The sequence below is a fragment of the Oncorhynchus mykiss genome, chromosome 21, assembly GCF_013265735.2.
Source record: "Oncorhynchus mykiss isolate Arlee chromosome 21, USDA_OmykA_1.1, whole genome shotgun sequence".
Lineage (NCBI taxonomy): Eukaryota > Metazoa > Chordata > Actinopteri > Salmoniformes > Salmonidae > Oncorhynchus > Oncorhynchus mykiss.
The window spans coordinates 26,535,699-26,555,103 of record NC_048585.1 but is presented as its reverse complement, the minus strand read 5'-3'; the positions used below and the strand labels follow the sequence as shown (position 1 = coordinate 26,555,103).

The following is a 19,405-nucleotide window of genomic DNA, read 5'->3' as shown; positions in this document are numbered from 1 at the left end:
GACGTCCTCGATGCACTTATAAATAAAGCCAGTGACTGATGTGGTGTACTCCTCAATGCCATCAGAGGAATCCCGGAACATATTCCATTCTGTGCTAGTAAAACAGTCATGTAGTTTAGCATCTGCTTTATCTGACCACTTTTTTTATAGACCAAGTCACTGGTGCTTCCTGCTTTAAATATAGCTTGTAAACAGGAATCAGGAGGATAGAATTGTGGTCAGATTTACCAAATGGAGGGCAAGGGAGAGCTTTGTATGCGTCTCTGTGTGGAGTACAGGTGATCTAGAATTTTGCGCATTTAGCATGTTGATGGAAATTAGGTCAAACTGATTTAAGTTTCCCTGCATTAAAATTCCCGGCAACTAGGAGCGCCGCCTCTGGGTGAGCGGTTTCCTGTTTGCTTATTTCCTCATACAGCTGACTGAGTGCAGTCTTACTGCCAGCATCCGTCTGTGGTGGTAAATAAACAGTCACGAAAAGTGTGGATGAAAACTCTCTTGGCAAATAGTGTGGTCTACAGCTTATTTTAAGATACTCTACTTCAGGAGAGCAAAATCTAGAGACTTCCTTAGATTTCGTGCAGCAGCTTTTGTTTACAAATATACACAGACCACCCCCCCTCGTCATACAGGAGTGTGCTGTTCTATCAAGCCGGTGTAGCGTATATCCCACTAGCTAAATATCCATGTCATCATTCAGCCACGATTCCGTTTCTGATGTCCCGTTGGTAGGATATTTGTGATCATACCTCGTCTAATTTATTGTCCAATCATTGCACTTTGGCAAGTAATATTGACCTAGCGGCAGCTTCCCACTCGCCCTGCGGATCCTTACGAGGCACCCTGCTCTGTGTCTTCTGTACCTGTGTCTCTTTCTCTTGCCAATGACAGGGATTTTTGCCATGTCGGGTGTTCGAAGTACATCCTGTGCGTCCTGCTTGTTGAAGGAAAAATCGTTGTCTTATCCAAGGTGAGGTAAGTGATTGCTCTCCTGATATCCAGAAGCTCTTTTTTGCGGTAAGATACGGTGGCAGAAACATTATGCACAAAATAAGTTACAAATAACACGAAAAAAAACCCACATAATAGCATAATTGGTTTGTCACGTCCTGACCTTAGTTCCTTTTGTATGTCTCTATTTTAGGTTGGTCAGGGCGTGAGTTGGGGTGGGCATTCTATGTTTTGTTCTTGTGTTTATAATTCTATGTGTTTGGCCTGGTATGGTTCCCAACAGAAGCAGCTGTCAATCGTTGTGTCTGATTGAGAACCATACTTAGGTAGCCTGTTTTCCCAATCTTGTTTGTGGGTGGTTATTTTCCGTTTCAGTGTTTTCACCATACAGGACTGTTTGGGTTTTCCTTTATTCGCTTGTTCGTTTGTTTTCTGTTTTCAGTGGAATAAATATGACAAACACTTACCACGCTGCACATTGGTCCGATATTTCCTACTCCTCCTCAGAAGAGGAAGACGACAATCGTTACATGGTTAGGTGCCCGTAAAACTGCTGCCATTTCTTCCGGCACCATTTTAACATTTAATATCTACCAGTTAGCCAGCCCTGAACGTACATAACCCTTACCCCTGACCTGGTCTCATTAGTTTTGGTGTTTCAACAAGACTGTTTCAAAAACACTGGAACTTCTCTGTGACACATACTTGGAATTGCTGAGGTTAGTGTTTAGTGTTGTTCCAGTGAATACTATGGATGATTAGTCAACCCTCAAACAGCTCTCAAATGAGTTACAACCTGGAAGACTATTGTCAACAAATGATGCACAGATCTTGGATCAGCTCTTACAAAACTCTTACAGTTCCTACAGATTGACAATCTGCACTCAAACTGCTCCTCAAAGCCTTACCTCAGGCACAGTTGTCAATCAGTGCTCCCAGGGCTTTGCCATCCATCCAGTCTAATTAACTAACACTAAACTGTTTCTGAGTCAGCTCCAAGCCAGGGAAAACAGAATGAGTCACAGATCCTGGATCAGCTCTTACCTGGGGCACAGTTGTCAACCAGGGCTCCCAGGGCCTTGCCGTCCCTCCAGTCTCGGTGAAAGTTGTTGATGGGCAGCTGGGGCACCTTGTTCTGGATCCATCCCAGCAGCCTTTGCTTGGGGGTCAGCTTCTTGGCGTCCTCATCGTCCTCGTCCTCCCACATGGGCATTGAGATGGAGTAGTGCAGGATCAGAGTCCAGATCAGACCCAGGATAAGCTTCAGGTTCCCATCCACGATGGCCTTACTGTCTGTGAAGTGGGAGAGAGGGGAGGGTTAAGGTCAGGTCATTTACTAAGGCACTAATACTGAATAAAGAACATAGTAATAGACTGAAGGTATTGTGCAAAAAAAGCAATTCTCCCATGAAAGCAATACTGGCCTCTATAAATTGTCTCCCCAGGTAACTCGAGTTTAACCTTTTACTGCAGTGGGCTAAATTAGGGTCACACCGAGTGTTTCCTGGTAGTCTTAAACAAATCTACTATAAAACAAAACTATACACCTCACACACATTGTTGGGGGTTAAAAAAGGAGACACCTGTACCATGTATGATATAGAGTTCAAATGTATTCAATTTTGAGTTTGCATCCCAATATTACACTTTATTTACATCACCAGATTTTCAGCAGCTTATTAAAATATTAATAACATTCCACCCATGAGGCCACTAGGTCATTTGATTGGAGGAAAGGGCTACGCCCTCTTCCATATACAGTTACAACTTAACTCACAAACTGGGGAGCAGGTTAGGTCTAGCCCTAACCCCTTGTGTGGGGCCTCTACCGCACACACACCTGCCATCTGATCGGTCTGTTCTAAAGAGAAACGGTGTGTTGTGGAATCGTAATAACAGAGTTCTGGTGTCTGCCCTCGGCCTTCAGCTGCCTGGCACAACAACATCAACATCTGTGTTTACTCTGCTCTTATGAGACCCTGGCCGCCCCGGCCTTATCGCCACGGTGATCACCAAGGAGATCACATATAAGGCGGCAGGGGGGAGATGGTGGGTAGCAATGCTATCCATTTGTCTTGTCTGGTTGGATGATCCCTCACACACTCATCCAGTTTCGAGGTGCATATTGAAGATATTGGAAGAACTGTCCACATTTACTTTTTGTCAGCCATCAATATGAGTAGCCCTAACGAACAGCAAAAGCACTAGCCTATGTCAATCTACTATTCCCCCATAGTACAAAGGTCCACCTATTCATTTGGAATAAATATTCCAAACATACTGTATTCTGGGGAAATTGTGGGATGCGATAGATCCCAAATGAATACAACCACATTTGTTATGCAATGTGCTGACACAACAGATCAAAATGTTGCTAAACTATTAGGTTATTTCTTCACATTATAAGCGCAGCAATGCGCACACGGTAGTAGGTGTAGCGATGTACGCTGAGAGTCGGGAAGCAAGTTCAGGGAGTAAATATATTTAAGAAATAAATGAACAAAACAAGAACCATGAACAGCGCACCGACATGAAACAGAAACAATGACGACTGGGGAATAAACCAAAGGAAGTGACATATAAAGGGGAGGTAATCAACGAGGTGATGGAGTCCAGGTGAGTGTCATTATACGCATAATGCTCTGGAGTCCAGGTGAGGGACAGGAGTGCGCCATAACGAGAACCTGGTGACCTAGAGGCCGGAGAGGGAACACATGGCAGTAGGCTATAAACACGAATGTTCCATTAGCGGAAAACACCATTATCAAAAGTGACCACAAATGCAATTATACTTTTATTACTTTTATTATGAAGGTGCATTTGTATGGTGAAAATGATCTTCCCCAAACTTGAAACGGCTTATATATGCCAGTTAAACTCTACACCCCTTGTAAAGCGGACTAGTGTGCTTAATTCTAAGTTATTTGGCTACTTTAGTTCAAATCAAATCAAATCAAATTGTATTTGTCACATACACATGGTTAGCAGATGTTAGTTAATGCGAGTGTAGCGAAATGCTTGTGCTTCTAGTTCCGACAATGCAGTAATATCCAACGAGTACTCTAACCTAACAATTTCACAACAACTACTTTATACCCACAAGTGTAAAATAATGAATAAGAATATGTATGTGAAAAAATATATGACTGAGTGATGGTATAGAACAGCATAGGCAAGATGCAGTGGATGGTATAGAGTACAGTATATACATATGAGATGAGTAATGTAGGGTATGTAAACATTATATAAAGTGGCATTGTTTAAAGTGGCTAGTGATACATTTTTTACATACATTTTTACATTATTAAAGTGGCTGGAGTTGAGTCAGTATGTTGGCAGCACCCACTCAATGTTAGTGATGGCTGTTTAACAGTCTGATGGCCTTGAGATAGAAGCTGTTTTTCAGTCTCTCGGTCCCTGCTTTGATGCACCTGTACTGACCTCCTTCTGGATAATAGTGGGGTGAACAGACAGTGGCTCGGGTGGTTGTTGACCTTCATGATCTTTATGGCCTTCCTGTGACATGGGGTGGTGTAGGTGTCCTGGAGGGCAGGTAGTTTGACACCAGTGATGCGTTGTGCAGACCTCACTACCCTCTGGAGAGCCTTACGCTTGTGGGCGGAGCAGTTGCCATACCAGGCAGTGATACAGCCCGACAGATTGTGCATCTGTAAAAGTTTGTGAGTGTTTTTGGTGAAAAGCCGAATTTCTTCAGCCTCCTGAGGTTGAAGAGGCACTGCTACGCCTTCTTCACCACGCTGTCTGTATGGGTGGACCAATTCAGTTTGTCCGTGATGTGTACGCCGAGGAACTTAAAACTTACGACCCTCTCCACTACAGTCCCGTCGATGTGGATAGGGGGCTGCTCCCTCTGCTGTTTCCTGAAGTCCACGATCATCTCCTTTGTTTTGTTGACATTGAGTGTGAGGTTATTTTCCTGACACCACACTCCGAGGGCCCTCACCTCCTCCCGTCTCGTCATTGTTGGTAATCAAGCCTACCACTGTAGTGTCGTCTGCAAACTTGATGATTGAGTTGCAGGCGTGCATGGCCACGCAGTCGTGGGTGAACAGGGAGTACAGGAGAGGTCTGCGAACACACCCTTGTGGGGCCCCAGTGTTGAGAATGAGTGGGGTGGAGATGTTGTTACCTACCCTCACCACCTGGGGGCGGCCCGTCAGGAAGTCCAGGACCCAGTTGCATAGGGCGGGGTCGAGACCCAGGGTCTCGAGCTTGATGACGAGTTTGGAGGGTGCTATGGTGTTAAATGCTGAGCTGTAGTCGATGAACAGACCTTATTAAAACATATAGGCCCAAGGGCTAGGCTACATAAGGTGTGCGACTATGATTAGAAATAGTTGTAAAAAAAAGAAATTGTTTCTTATACTGCGCATCATTCACAAGTGATAATATACAATGCACATGTGATAGGCTAATATTGTCACCATCAGACTCTTCTTGATTTAATCTCGTCTTTACATACAGTGCCTTGCGAAAGTATTCGGCCCCCTTGAACTTTGCGACCTTTTGCCACATTTCAGGCTTCAAACATAAAGATATAAAACTGTATTTGTTTGTGAAGAATCAACAACAAGTGGGACACAATCATGAAGTGGAACAACATTTATTGGATATTTCAAACTCTTTTAACAAATCAAAAACTGAAAAATTGGGCGTGCAAAATTATTCAGCCCCTTTACTTTCAGTGCAGCAAACTCTCTCCAGAAGTTCAGTGAGGATCTCTGAATGATCCAATGTTGACCTAAATGACTAATGATGATAAATACAATCCACCTGTGTTTAATCAAGTCTCCGTATAAATGCAACTGCACTGTGATAGTCTCAGAGGTCCGTTAAAAGCGCAGAGAGCATCATGAAGAACAAGGAACACACCAGGCAGGTCCGAGATACTGTTGTGAAGAAGTTTAAAGCCGGATTTGGATACAAAAAGATTTCCCAAGCTTTAAACATCCCAAGGAGCACTGTGCAAGCGATAATATTGAAATGGAAGGAGTATCAGACCACGGCAAATCTACCAAGACCTGGCCGTCCCTCTAAACTTTCAGCTCATACAAGGAGAAGACTGATCAGAGATGCAGCCAAGAGGCCCATGATCACTCTGGATGAACTGCAGAGATCTACAGCTGAGGTGGAAGACTCTGTCCATAGGACAACAATCAGTCGTATATTGCACAAATCTGGCCTTTATGGAAGAGTGGCAAGAAGAAAGCCATTTCTTAAAGATATCCATAAAAAGTGTTGTTTAAAGTTTGCCACAAGCCACCTGGGAGACACACCAAACATGTGGAAGAAGGTGCTCTGGTCAGATGAAACCAAAATTGAACTTTTTGGCAACAATGCAAAATGTTATGTTTGGTGTAAAAGCAACACAGCTGAACACACCATCCCCACTGTCAAACATGGTGGTGGCAGCATCATGGTTTGGGCCTGCTTTTCTTCAGCAGGGACAGGGAAGATGGTTAAAATTGATGGGAAGATGGATGGAGCCAAATACAGGACCATTCTGGAAGAAAACCTGATGGAGTCTGCAAAAGACCTGAGACTGGGACGGAGATTTGTCTTCCAACAAGACAATGATCCAAAACATAAAGCAAAATCTACAATGGAATGGTTCAAAAATAAACATATCCAGGTGTTAGAATGGCCAAGTCAAAGTCCAGACCTGAATCCAATCGAGAATCTGTGGAAAGAACTGAAAACTGCTGTTCACAAATGCTCTCCATCCAACCTCACTGAGCTCGAGCTGTTTTGCAAGGAGGAATGGGAAAAAATGTCAGTCTCTCGATGTGCAAAACTGATAGAGACATACCCCAAGCGACTTACAGCTGTAATCGCAGCAAAAGGTGGCGATACAAAGTATTAACTTAAGGGGGCTGAATAATTTTGCACGCCCAATTTTTCAGTTTTTGATTTGTTAAAAAAGTTTGAAATATCCAATAAATGTCGTTCCACTTCATGATTGTGTCCCACTTGTTGTTGATTCTTCACAAAAAAAATACAGTTTTATATCTTTATGTTTGAAGCCTGAAATGTGGCAAAAGGTCGCAAAGTTCAAGGGGGCCGAATACTTTCGCAATGCACTGTATGCTAAAAAAATGTATGTGTAAAATGTTTGTTTGTTATGATTTAGACTGGACCATTATCATGCACCTCTATCGAAACAGGGGCAGCAGATAAAATACATGTCATCTATGCACTTAAATAGCAAGTGGAGGACACATTTCCCATGGTTTATTTTCATGCCAGCCAGATAGGCTATACTCCTGTTGTAAATGTAAGCAATGTGCTTAATATTAGGAAAGTTGAGAAATAAATATAGTAGGCCCAGCCCATAGAAAGCTGATTATCCTATTTTTGGTAGAGGCCTGGGCTTATGGGACATTAGCTCATGGGCTCTCATGAAGTGTTTGATTCTTCTTTTGAATACATTTGCATCGATGTCAGAGTGATTAGAGGGACAATAGAGTGCTGAGTACCAGGCAGTTAGCAAGTTTGGTAGTCTAATGACCATCATACTAATTACCATCAGCAGCATCAGAGCATGGAGAAATCTAATTACCCTGACTAAATGGTCACGTGGAATTTGACTGCCTTCATGACTCATGACCACCGGTGTGACGGTAATACGGTCCCCACAACAGCCTTATCTATGAGTTGGTTCAGTCAAATAAGTACAGGGGGTGTAAGGTTGGGGGTTGGTGGGGAGGTGATGTGAGGGTGGAGGGGGGTTAAGGGGGTAGGGGAGTGGAGTGGAGTTGTAGGTAGGGATGGCTAGTAGTTTGGGCTTGGACCATAAGGGAAATAAGGGAAAGAGGTTTTGAATTGGAGGACTGGGTAGAGGCACTGTTGGGGTATACAGGTGTGGGAGCGAGGAGGCTGGTGTGAGAAGCTATAGGAGGACGGGCTCATTATAATGGCTGGAATGGAATAAATGGAACTGTATCATACAGATCAAACATATGGAAGGCAAATGTTTGTCTCCGTTCCATGTTTTCCATTCTAGCCATTACAATGAGCCTGTCCTCCTAGAGCTCCTCCCACCAGCCTCCTCTGGTGTGGGGATAGGAGTTTACAGTAGTTGGGGGAGTTTGAGGTTAGTGGAAGTAGTAGGCTAGGGGGAGTGATATTGAGAGCTAGGACAGATGTAGAAAGATTGATATCTTTGGCTGATGGTCTCCATTTTGGCTCAGTGAGGGGGCAGTTTCATGTTTCATTCAGCTTGCAAGGTGCTGAGAGCAGATCAGCACTAACGAACCCTGCAGAGCGATATTACTGCACCAGCAACACACCAGAAAGAGAGGACCCCTCAGGTATACTGTGCCCGTTTAAAAAAGACAGGACTTTACATTCACACTCTCCCACTCTGACACTTCTCCTTCAGCACTCCTGAGAGAATACTAAACACACATATGCACACACACACATTCACACACACATATCACACATGCGATAAGAGAGAGCGATTCAATCCCTTCAGTGGTTTGGTCCAGGTCCAACATTTGAAAGCCTGATATTTCCGGCACTGGGGTGTGTAGGATCTGAGTCTATGGTGAGAGCATCCTGGCTTGAACAGGGACATTCCTATAGGACTGCATCAGAATGGTCAGTGCGTGCATTCATGTGTGTCCTACTGTATTGAGAGGGGACGTTACCCAGACTCCCTGGCTCAGTAGTCTCGCCTGTCAACAAGGCTGTCACCCTGTCATCACTTGCAATGTTGACAATTTGCAATGTTTTTTTTTACATTACTGGACAGTTAACGACCCTTCGCATAGGACCGCTACACCTCCACTACTTTGAATTGATCTTGGAAAACTGCCTCGTCTAATCTTACTCGACAAAACAAAATGTTTCCTCGTAACTTGAAGTTGAACTCCGCAAACAAACAGCTTGCAAACATCCGACGGGGTTGATGACATGGTCCTGGAATCCAGCAGGATCAAACACAACATGCATGGAAGAACAAACAGCGGGAAAGAACAACAAACCCATGACTTAAAGGGTTGAGGAGAAGGAAAGGTGCATTAGGGGGGAGAAGGAGGGGGACAGAATTCCAAACTGGAGCTGGGATGAGGAATGAGAATGTTTTCTGATCATTTCCAGAGGGGTCATACAGAGGTTGAGGTTGGGGGGTATTGACGGGAACAATGAATTTGGCCCTGTCGACAAGTGTGTGTGTGCATGTGTCTGTGTGTGTGTGAGGCATCTGTGTCTCTGGAGCCAAAGCATTAGTGTGTGATTGAATGCCTCCCTCTCTCAGTCTCATGGCGCCTGGCCTGAACCTTTACAAAATCTACTCTCTGTACAGGAGATAAGCAGTGTATCTCCCACACCCATTCAAATCATCCTGTGCCATTCACCAACCACACTGCCACATGGAGTCAAGAGAGATAATAGAACAGAGGGTGAGAATAGAGGGCATCCAATAGCTCACACTAACCCACTTCAGTTCCTCCACTAGAGCAGTAAAGCACAAAAGTACTAAGTTGCTAAAATGATTTGTTGTCTCTGTCTCTCTCTCTCTCTCTGGATCACACAATTCTCTCTCCTTCCTCCCTTTCCCTCTGTCTTCATTTTCCTCTTTATCTTTCTGGCACATTCTGTTACTCCCCTAACACATCTCACTTTCTCACTCTGTCCCCCTTTGTCTCTCCCTCTCTCATTCTTTCCTCTCCCTTCAACCCCCCCCCCCCCCCCTCTCTCCCTCTCTCTCCCTGTTCCCTGTTGTAAGTCGCTGCTCGGAGACACAAAACCCTGATGTCTGAACTTCACTCATAACACATTTTCTCCAGTTGGACTGGGAGGGGGGGGGGGGGGGGGGGGGTGTAAATGTGGCCTTTCAATGTGGCCTTTCAATGTGGCCTTTCTGCCCGGAACCCATTGTTTCGCCTCCATCTCGGAGCAGAGTGACCTTTAAGGCTCTGATTGGTTTGTTTGTTTGGTTACCCCGGGCAACGCCAAACTGTAACCGATTCAAACTGACACTGACTGTAGCACTCCAATGGGCGTACAGCGGTTGTGTTAGGTTGTGTTAAAACAAGCCCTTGTTGTTACTGTGAAGGTGTCTGGCTCTAGTCCAGGTCTCATTCTTTCCGCTCCTCTCCTGGGCTCTCTCTGTTTCTCTCTCTCGCTCTGTCTCTCTCTCTCTCGCTCCATAAACAGAATGGACAGACGTGAAGGGTCAGCAGTGAGTAGGGTGGACAGAGCTGGCGTTTGGACAGCGGCCCTTCAGAACCCAGCTCTCTGACTGGCAGATTGCTAACAGATCCCCACTGCTCCACTCGTTACTTCAGTCTATTATGGCTCTATAGTTGCTAAGAAACACACTTGCAGACATACATGCTGACATATAACCATGCTCACTGCACACTCACAATACTCCACCAAATCACTGTGTATATATTCAATGTGTCAATAGTTCTATTTTTTATTACATTTTGTATCTTTATCTTTAACTCTGCATTGTAAGTAAGCATTTCACTGTTAGTCCACAGCTGTTGTTTACGAAGCATGTGACAAATAACATTGGATTTGATGCGATCTCAAGGGTAATGAAGACATGGGTGTGTGTGTTCTGTGTGTTCTGATCTGTCCGCTCTGTCTCTAACAAATAGAGAACTAACACAAAGAGACGGATGCAGCTCAGACACCTGGCCTGTAAGAGCCAGAACAGAACAACAGAAGGCCCAGTGAAAACTAGTATTTTCAACTCTTTTACTCACTGGGGGACAATGTAATATCAGCTAGAAGAATCCATTGAGGTATGGGCTAGATCAGAAGGAGCCTCAAGCACTTCTGTCTTCCTATGGCAAGTAATAAGACAGATGATTCCAACGACTTCTGGAATCCAGTTCAAAGAACAGGGGAACAGAATCCTCCCATATCAGCTAGATCAGTGCAGAACAGAAGAAAAGACAGTACAGGTTGAGTGTGTGTTTGTACGCAATGGTCATAGTATCCAAATGGTCAGACATAGACACAATTCATAGACCTCCAGACTTATGGTGTGTGTGTGTGTGTGTGTGTGTGTGTGTGTGTGTGTGTGTGTGTGTGTGTGTCTGTGTGTGTCTGTGTGTGTCTGTGTGTGTGTGGTGTGTGGTAGCCTAGTAATGTGTAAGTGTTGAGTAAGGAGACAGAGTTTAGTGGAGTGGGAATGATGGCACCACAGAGTGGGGGGGGGGGGGGGGGATTCCATGAGGAAACACTACAGAACAGCTCCTGTTTCCTGCTGATGGGTTCACTTCCTCCTGGGGAAGCATTTGACCGACGCACAGCCTCACACTATCTGCTTCAGACACGTCCTGTGTGCACAGTGCTGTGGTATCTAATCACTCTGCTGTGTTTTTTCCTGCAGATAACGTTCAAGTGTGTGTGTGTGTGTACCCCTGTCCTAATGCCCCATAGATAAAGTGAGTGGATAGAGTGAATGGATAGAGTGAATGGATAGAGTGAGTGGATAGAGTGAGTGAATAGAGTGAATGAATAGAGGTAGTGGATAGAGTGAGTGGAAAGAGTGAGTGGATAGAGTGAGTGGATAGAGTGGATACAGTGAGTGAGTGGATAGAGTGAGTGAGTGAGTGAGTGAGTGAGTGAGTGAGTGAGTGGATAGAGTGAGTGGATGCTTTAGAGTGAGTGGATAGAGTGAGTGGATACTTTAGAGTGAGTGAGTGGATAGAGTGAGTAGATAGAGTGAGTGGATAGAGTGAGTGGATACCTTAGAGTGAGTGGATAGAGTGAGTGGATACTTTAGAGTGAGTGAGTGGATAGAGTGAGTGGATACTTTAGAGTGAGTGGATACTTTAGAGTGAGTGGATAGAGTGAGTGGATAGAGTGAGTGGATACTTTAGAGTGAGTGGATAGAGTGAGTGGATAGAGTGAGTGGATACTTTAGAGTGAGTGGATAGAGTGAGTGGATACTTTAGAGTGAGTGAATAGAGTGAGTGGATACTTTAGAGTGAGTGGATAGAGTGAGTGGATACTTTAGAGTGAGTGGATACTTTAGAGTGAGTGAGTGGATAGAGTGAGTGGATACTTTAGAGTGAGTGGATAGAGTGAGTGGATACTTTAGAGTGAGTGAGTGGATAGAGTGAGTAGATAGAGTGAGTGGATAGAGAGAGTGAGTGGATAGAGTGAGTGGATACCTTAGAGTGAGTGGATAGAGTGAGTGGATACTTTAGAGTGAGTGAGTGGATAGAGTGAGTGGATACTTTAGAGTGAGTGGATACTTTAGAGTGAGTGGATAGAGTGAGTGGATACTTTAGAGTGAGTGGATAGAGTGAGTGGATACTTTAGAGTGAGTGGATAGAGTTAGGTGATACTTTAGAGTGAGTGAATAGAGTGAGTGGATACTTTAGAGTGAGTAGATAGAGTGAGTAGATAGAGTGAGTAGATAGAGTGAGTAGATAGAGTGAGTAGATACTTTAGAGTGAGTGGATAGAGTGAGTGGATAGAGTGAGTGGATACTTTAGAGTGAGTGGATAGAGTGAGTGGATACTTTAGAGTGAGTGAATAGAGTGAGTGGATACTTTAGAGTGAGTAGATAGAGTGAGTAGATAGAGTGAGTGGATAGAGTGAGTAGATACTTTAGAGTGAGTGGATAGAGTGAGTAGATACTTTAGAGTGAGTGGATAGAGTGAGTGGATACTTTAGAGTGAGTGAATAGAGTGAGTGGATACTTTAGAGTGAGTGGATAGAGTGAGTAGATATAGTGAGTAGATAGAGTGAGTGGATAGAGTGAGTAGATACTTTAGAGTGAGTGGATAGAGTGAGTGGATACTTTAGAGTGAGTGGATACTTTAAAGTGGATAGAGTGAGTGGATACTTTAGAGTGAGTGGATAGAGTGAATGAATAGAGGTAGTGGATAGAGTGAGTGGATAGAGTGTGTGGATAGAGTGCGTGGAAAGAGTGAGTGGAAAGAGTGAGTGGATAGAGTGGATACAGTGAGTGAGTGGATAGAGTGAGTGACTGAGTGAGTGAGTGATTGAGTGAGTGAGTGAGTGAGTGAGTGAGTGGATAGAGTGAATGGATAGAGTGAGTGGATAGAGTGGATACAGTGAGTGAGTGAGTGAGTGAGTGAGTGAGTGAGTGAGTGGGTGAGTAGAGTGAGTGGATAGAGTGAGTGGATAGAGTGGATACAGTGAGTGAGTGAGTGGAAAGAGTGAGTGAGTGAGTGAGTGAGTGAGTGAGTGAGTGAGTGAGTGAGTGAGTGATAGAGTGAGTGGATAGAGTGGATACAGTGAGTGAGTGAGTGAGTGAGTGAGTGAGTGAGTGAGTGAGTGAGTGAGTGAGTGGGTGGATAGAGTGAGTGGATAGAGTGAGTGGATAGAGTGAGTGGATAGAGTAGATACAGTGAGTGAGTGAGTGGATAGAGTGAGTGAGTGAGTGAGTGAGTGAGTGAGTGAGTGAGTGAGTGAATAGAGTGAATGGATAGAGTGAATGGATAGAGTGAGTGGATAGAGTGAGTGAGTGAGTGAGTGAGTGAGTGAGTGAGTGAGTGGGTGGATAGAGTGAGTGGATAGAGTGAGTGGATAGAGTGAGTGGATAGAGTGGATACAGTGAGTGAGTGAGTGGAAAGAGTGAGTGAGTGAGTGAGTGAGTGAGTGAGTGAGTGATAGAGTGAGTGGATAGAGTGGATACAGTGAGTGAGTGAGTGAGTGAGTGAGTGAGTGAGTGAGTGAGTGGGTGGATAGAGTGAGTGGATAGAGTGAGTGGATAGAGTGAGTGGATAGAGTAGATACAGTGAGTGAGTGAGTGGATAGAGTGAGTGAGTGAGTGAGTGAGTGAGTGAGTGAGTGAGTGAGTGAGTGAGTGAGTGAGTGAGTGAATAGAGTGAATGGATAGAGTGAATGGATAGAGTGAGTGGATAGAGTGAGTGAGTGAGTGAGTGAGTGAGTGAGTGAGTGAATGGATAGAGTGAATGGATAGAGTGAGTGGATACAGTGAGTGATGTGAGTGAGTGAGTGAGTGAGTGGATAAAGTGAGTGGATAGAGTGAGTAGATAGAGTGAGTGGATAGAGTAAGTGGATACCTTAGAGTGAGTGGATAGAGTGAGTGGATACTTTAGAGTGAGTGGATAGAGTGAGTGGATACTTTAGAGTGAGTGGATACTTTAGAGTGAGTGAGTGGATAGAGTGAGTGGATACTTTAGAGTGAGTGGACAGAGTGAGTGGATACCTTAGAGTGAGTGGATAGAGTGAGTGGATACTTTAGAGTGAGTGAGTGGATAGAGTGAGTAGATAGAGTGAGTGGATAGAGAGAGTGAGTGGATAGAGTGAGTGGATACCTTAGAGTGAGTGGATAGAGTGAGTGGATACTTTAGAGTGAGTGAGTGGATAGAGTGAGTGGATACTTTAGAGTGAGTGGATACTTTAGAGTGAGTGGATAGAGTGAGTGGATAGAGTGAGTGGATACTTTAGAGTGAGTGGATAGAGTGAGTGGATACTTTAGAGTGAGTGGATAGAGTGAGTGGATACTTTAGAGTGAGTGAATAGAGTGAGTGGATACTTTAGAGTGAGTGGATAGAGTGAGTAGATAGAGTGAGTAGATAGAGTGAGTGGATAGAGTGAGTAGATACTTTAGAGTGAGTGGATAGAGTGAGTGGATACTTTAGAGTGGATAGAGTGAGTGGATACTTTAGAGTGAGTGGATACTTTAGAGTGAGTGGATAGAGTGAGTGGATACTTTAGAGTGAGTGGATAGAGTGAGTAGATAGAGTGAATGGATAGAGTGAGTGGATAGAGTGAGTAGATAGAGTGAGTAGATAGAGTGAATGGATAGAGTGAGTGGATAGAGTGAGTAGATAGAGTGAATGGCTAGAGTGAGTAGATAGAGTGAATGGCTAGAGTGAGTAGATAGAGTGAGTGAGTGGATAGAGTGAGTGAGTGGATAGAGTGAATGGATAGAGTGAGTAGATAGAGTGAGTGGATAGAGAGAGTGAGTGGATAGAGTGAGTGAGTGGATAGAGTGAGTGAGTGGATAGAGTGAATGGATAGAGTAAGTGGATAGAGTGAGTGAGTGAGTGGATAGAGTGAGTGGATAGAGTGAGTGGATAGAGTGAATGGATAGAGTGAGTGGATCGAATGAGTGAGTGGATAGAGTGAGTGAGTGGATAGACTGAGTGGATACTTTAGAGTGAGTGGAAAGATTGAATAGATAGAGTGAGTGGATAGAGTGAGTGAGTGGATAAAGTGAGTGAGTGGATAGAGTGAGTGGATACTTTAGAGTGAGTGAATAGAGTGAGTGGATACTTTAGAGTGAGTGGATAGAGTGAGTAGATAGAGTGAGTAGATAGAGTGAGTGGATAGAGTGAGTAGATACTTTAGAGTGAGTGGATAGAGTGAGTAGATACTTTAGAGTGAGTAGATAGAGTGAGTGTTTGACAGTTGAGCGGAGAGAGAGGGAAAAAGTGACCGTATCTCTCCAACAGGAGAAAGAAAGAGAAAAAAACAAATGACAGTGTGGATGCGAGCCACTCAGACTCACATTTTCCACAGGATTTCCACAAGACAATGTCCAAGGAAGAAAACACACGCACACAGACACCAGCTGGAGCCAATGTCAAACAGTTGTTGGAGAGGGATTCCCAGGGGCAGTTTTTAACAGACTGACACACATATATACACACACACACACACACACACACACACATATACATAGATAAATCACTTTCCTTGGCGTGAATTGCGTTTCTGCTTCTCTGAACAACGAAGGCTTGAGAGCCACAACGGTCAAAAGGTTATGCTTATATAAGACACACACTGAAGTAGTATGATTGAACACTTCAATCCCTAAGAAGAAAACAAAGTCACTTAGTGCACCAACGCAGAGTAACAAACTCTCACAGTCTCACGTCAGAATTAGACGTTCATCTATGTTTCTCAATTGTCAAATTTCGAAGTTGTTCCGAACGTCAAATTTCGAAGTGTTTCAGGTTAAGTTTAGGCATTTAACTCCAAAATCAGTTTAGGTGTTAACTCTGAATGGTTAAGGTAAGGGTTAAGGTTTGGGATAGGCTTAAAATAACAATCTCAAAAACAACATTCTATCGAACACTCACTCTATTCACTCCCTCTGTCACTGGGATATCAGGACAAGCGAACACACACACTGAATCAAAGGCAGATGCTTACGCCCATCCGCCATCGCTGTCCACAACACCATAGCAAAACTTAAATATACTTGAAGGTAACAGCGCTCACTGTTGCCCCTAGTGGCTGGTTTCCTCATCATCTCTCGGCGTCCTCAGACATGGATGGACGTCGAATACTGACTTGTATCACGGGTGACCTGGCTGGAGTATTACCCCTGCAGGCATAGGGTTCCCCATGTATCTCTGCCAGGCCTGAATAAACAGTTATAACTACAACCTTATGAATCAAAGCAGAGCTGAACTGTGACTGCGAGCTTCAGCTGACCAAACTCTCACCTTCTCTCTCACCACCTCATCAATTAAAGCCCTGTTAAATGCCATTATGGGAGGAGTACTGTATACAAACCCAGGGTTCAACCTACGAACAGATACATAGACTACATCATGGATAGGACCACACAAATACACACACATAATCACACACACACACACACATAATCACACACACACACACACACACACACACACACACACACACACACACACACACACACACACACACACACACACACACAAACAGTCACACAAATACACACACACACATACAAACAAACATACACACACAGTCACACAAATACACACACACACATACAAACAAACATACACACACAAACACAAACACACACACACATACACACAAACACACAAACACATACACACAAACACATACACACACACACACACACACACACACACACACACACACACAGTCACACAAATACACCCACAATCACACACACACACACACACACACAAACATACACACACACACACAAACACAAACACACAAACACATACACACAAACACACACACACAAACACACACACACACACATACACACACATACACACAAACACACACACACACACACAAACAAACATACACACACAAACACACACAAACTCAGTCCCGCATGCACAACCAACAGATACACACACACAACATACAGCCTCATCATCATCACACACACAATATGCATATCCTCCTTTGCACAACAGAGACACATCGACATAATCACAGAAAAACACACACACAAACACACAGGCCAGCTGACGACCTGCTGCATTCCTCCGCCACACACAATAGGCCTCGGGGTCAGCTCCAGCAGCTGGATAAATGTTGGATGTGTAATTTAGGGCTTTACAAAGGCCCAGTGCTATATAAAGACCACGGAAATTAGACACACACACACACACACACATCACCTGTGGCTTATAAAAGACTGAAGGGCCTAGCCATTTCAAGAGCTGTGACCAGAGCTGTCTAACACAGCAAGTAACTAAACATGTGGCATACACTCACACACGCACACACACACACACACACACACACACACACATACACACACACACACACACACACACACACACACACACACACACACACACACACACACACACACACACACACTCACACACTCACTCTAAACTGTTCTGTGTCTAAAGCGTCAGTAAGAACACATCTCTCAACACTCCATAGAAAACAGACACCAGGACATGGTTGCTATAACAGACCTCCACACACTTTCGTCTTGGATCACATTTCTATTCAGCTCACATCTCTCCTAAAAGGAATCCTCTGCTCCCTGGCTGCTCTACCTAACTCCCCCATTTCTCATCCCCCTTGGTTGGGTGTTTGGCATGGTGCAGTCTCCAAAGTAAACGCTGTATACCACTCGGTAATAACCCTGTCATGGTGAACAGGTTACAGGAACTAGCACTCTCTCCTCATGCCAAACCCTGAGCCAGCCCCTCAAGAACACCAGGGTCTGTATTCACAAAGAGTCTCAGAGTAAGAGTGCTGGCCTAGGACCAGATCCCCCCCCTGTACATATAAGCATGGTTATTATTATCTGAAATGCTAAACTGATCCTAGATCAGCACGTCTACTCTGAGACTCTTTTTGAATACAGGCCCAGAGGTGTTTCTCTACCAACAGAATAGTAGCCTGGGTAACTAACAAAGAAGAACAGAACACAAGAAAGAAAGGGACCTTTCTCCCTTTCTCTTTTTCCTGAGTTAGAGGTTGAGCCAGGAAAGCTCAGAAGTGAATTAGACTTGTCACCTGGTTGGCCCCAGTCAGAGTAATGAAGATAAAGAAGGGAATACTCTGTTCTATAGGAGTGTTGACTGAATGTTGGAAATCAGTTTGTGGGATGTTTCCTACTGTAGATTGATAGACTAGACTGTATTGTCCTCGAAGGGAGTATTTGAGTTAACAGCCCATTTTACATTCAAGTAGTGGTTACCAGTGTTCTGTTCAGGGGGTGTGGGAGAAAGGAGTGAGGGCAGTGGAGGACTTGTATGGTCTGCTGTGGCGTAGGGAGGATGACTGAGCTCTCTCTCTCTCTCTCTCTCTCTCTCGCTCGCTCCCTCTATTTCTCACTCTAAATATTTCTCTCTCTCTGGTGGGACCCAGTCTGCAGTCTCAGCTGCCGGCCCAGTTGCTCACAGGCGTCTCTAGCCAACAACTGGGGGGGTCAACAACCTCTAGGGGGATGTAACAGACAGTAACACACACAGTCACATACACTGTATACACTCCTTCTCCTTGGTTGATCCCCCCTCCCCCAAAACTCCGGCACACAGGCGGTATTGTTGTCGTCCCCCCCCCCCCCCCCCCCCGGCTCCCATGTGATCTGCTCTGCTCTGGGCTGGTGGGCATGAGGGAACTGAGAGGACCACAGTGGAATACAACTAACCCACGTCCTCATCAACGCTACAGTACAGATAGAAACCCTACACTTTCTATTACACTTAGAGGAATCTCACGCATACTGTATAGCTACATAAACACAGACACACATACCTTTGCATACTGTACGTGCAGAACAGATATGAATACAAAGCAATACACTAAGACTGGCCCATACATATGGATCACACAGAAAGATGGCACAGATAGATATGCTGTGTGTGTGTGTGTGTGTGTGTGTGTGTGTGTGTGTGTGTGTGTGTGCGCGTGTGCGTGCGTGCGTGTGTGTGTGCGTGTGTGTGTGTGGTGAGCAGAGAATAGGTCAACAGTGTGACAGTCAGCAGACTACAGAGAGAAAGCACAGACTAAAAACAGAACAGGGCAGGAGACACAGACACAGAAATTTAGATAGTTACTACATACTAGTTAACTGAAATAAGCAAACTAACTTCACAAAGTTGTAGATCAGAACTACACAGGAATGCAGATGGAGTTTGTCTTCTGAAGAGTGGTAGATGTGCTGTGGAATGGCAGACAGATACAGATGGTATCACTGGTATAACACACACCCCTGCAGCCCCAAGGGCCC

The 19,405-nt window shown here is 44.5% G+C and overlaps 1 protein-coding gene across 10 annotated transcripts in view; it reads right to left on the bottom strand.

Moving 5' to 3' along the window:
- LOC110500158 (filamin-C) overlaps positions 1–19,405 on the bottom strand; it is a 97,800-nt gene that overhangs the window by 63,107 nt on the left and 15,288 nt on the right. For all 10 annotated transcript variants that reach the window (XM_036957487.1, XM_036957488.1, XM_036957494.1 and 7 more), the window contains exon 2: positions 1,996–2,244. In XM_036957487.1, the coding sequence (XP_036813382.1) occupies positions 1,996–2,244 (249 nt within the window). The remainder of the gene's footprint in view (positions 1–1,995; positions 2,245–19,405) is intronic.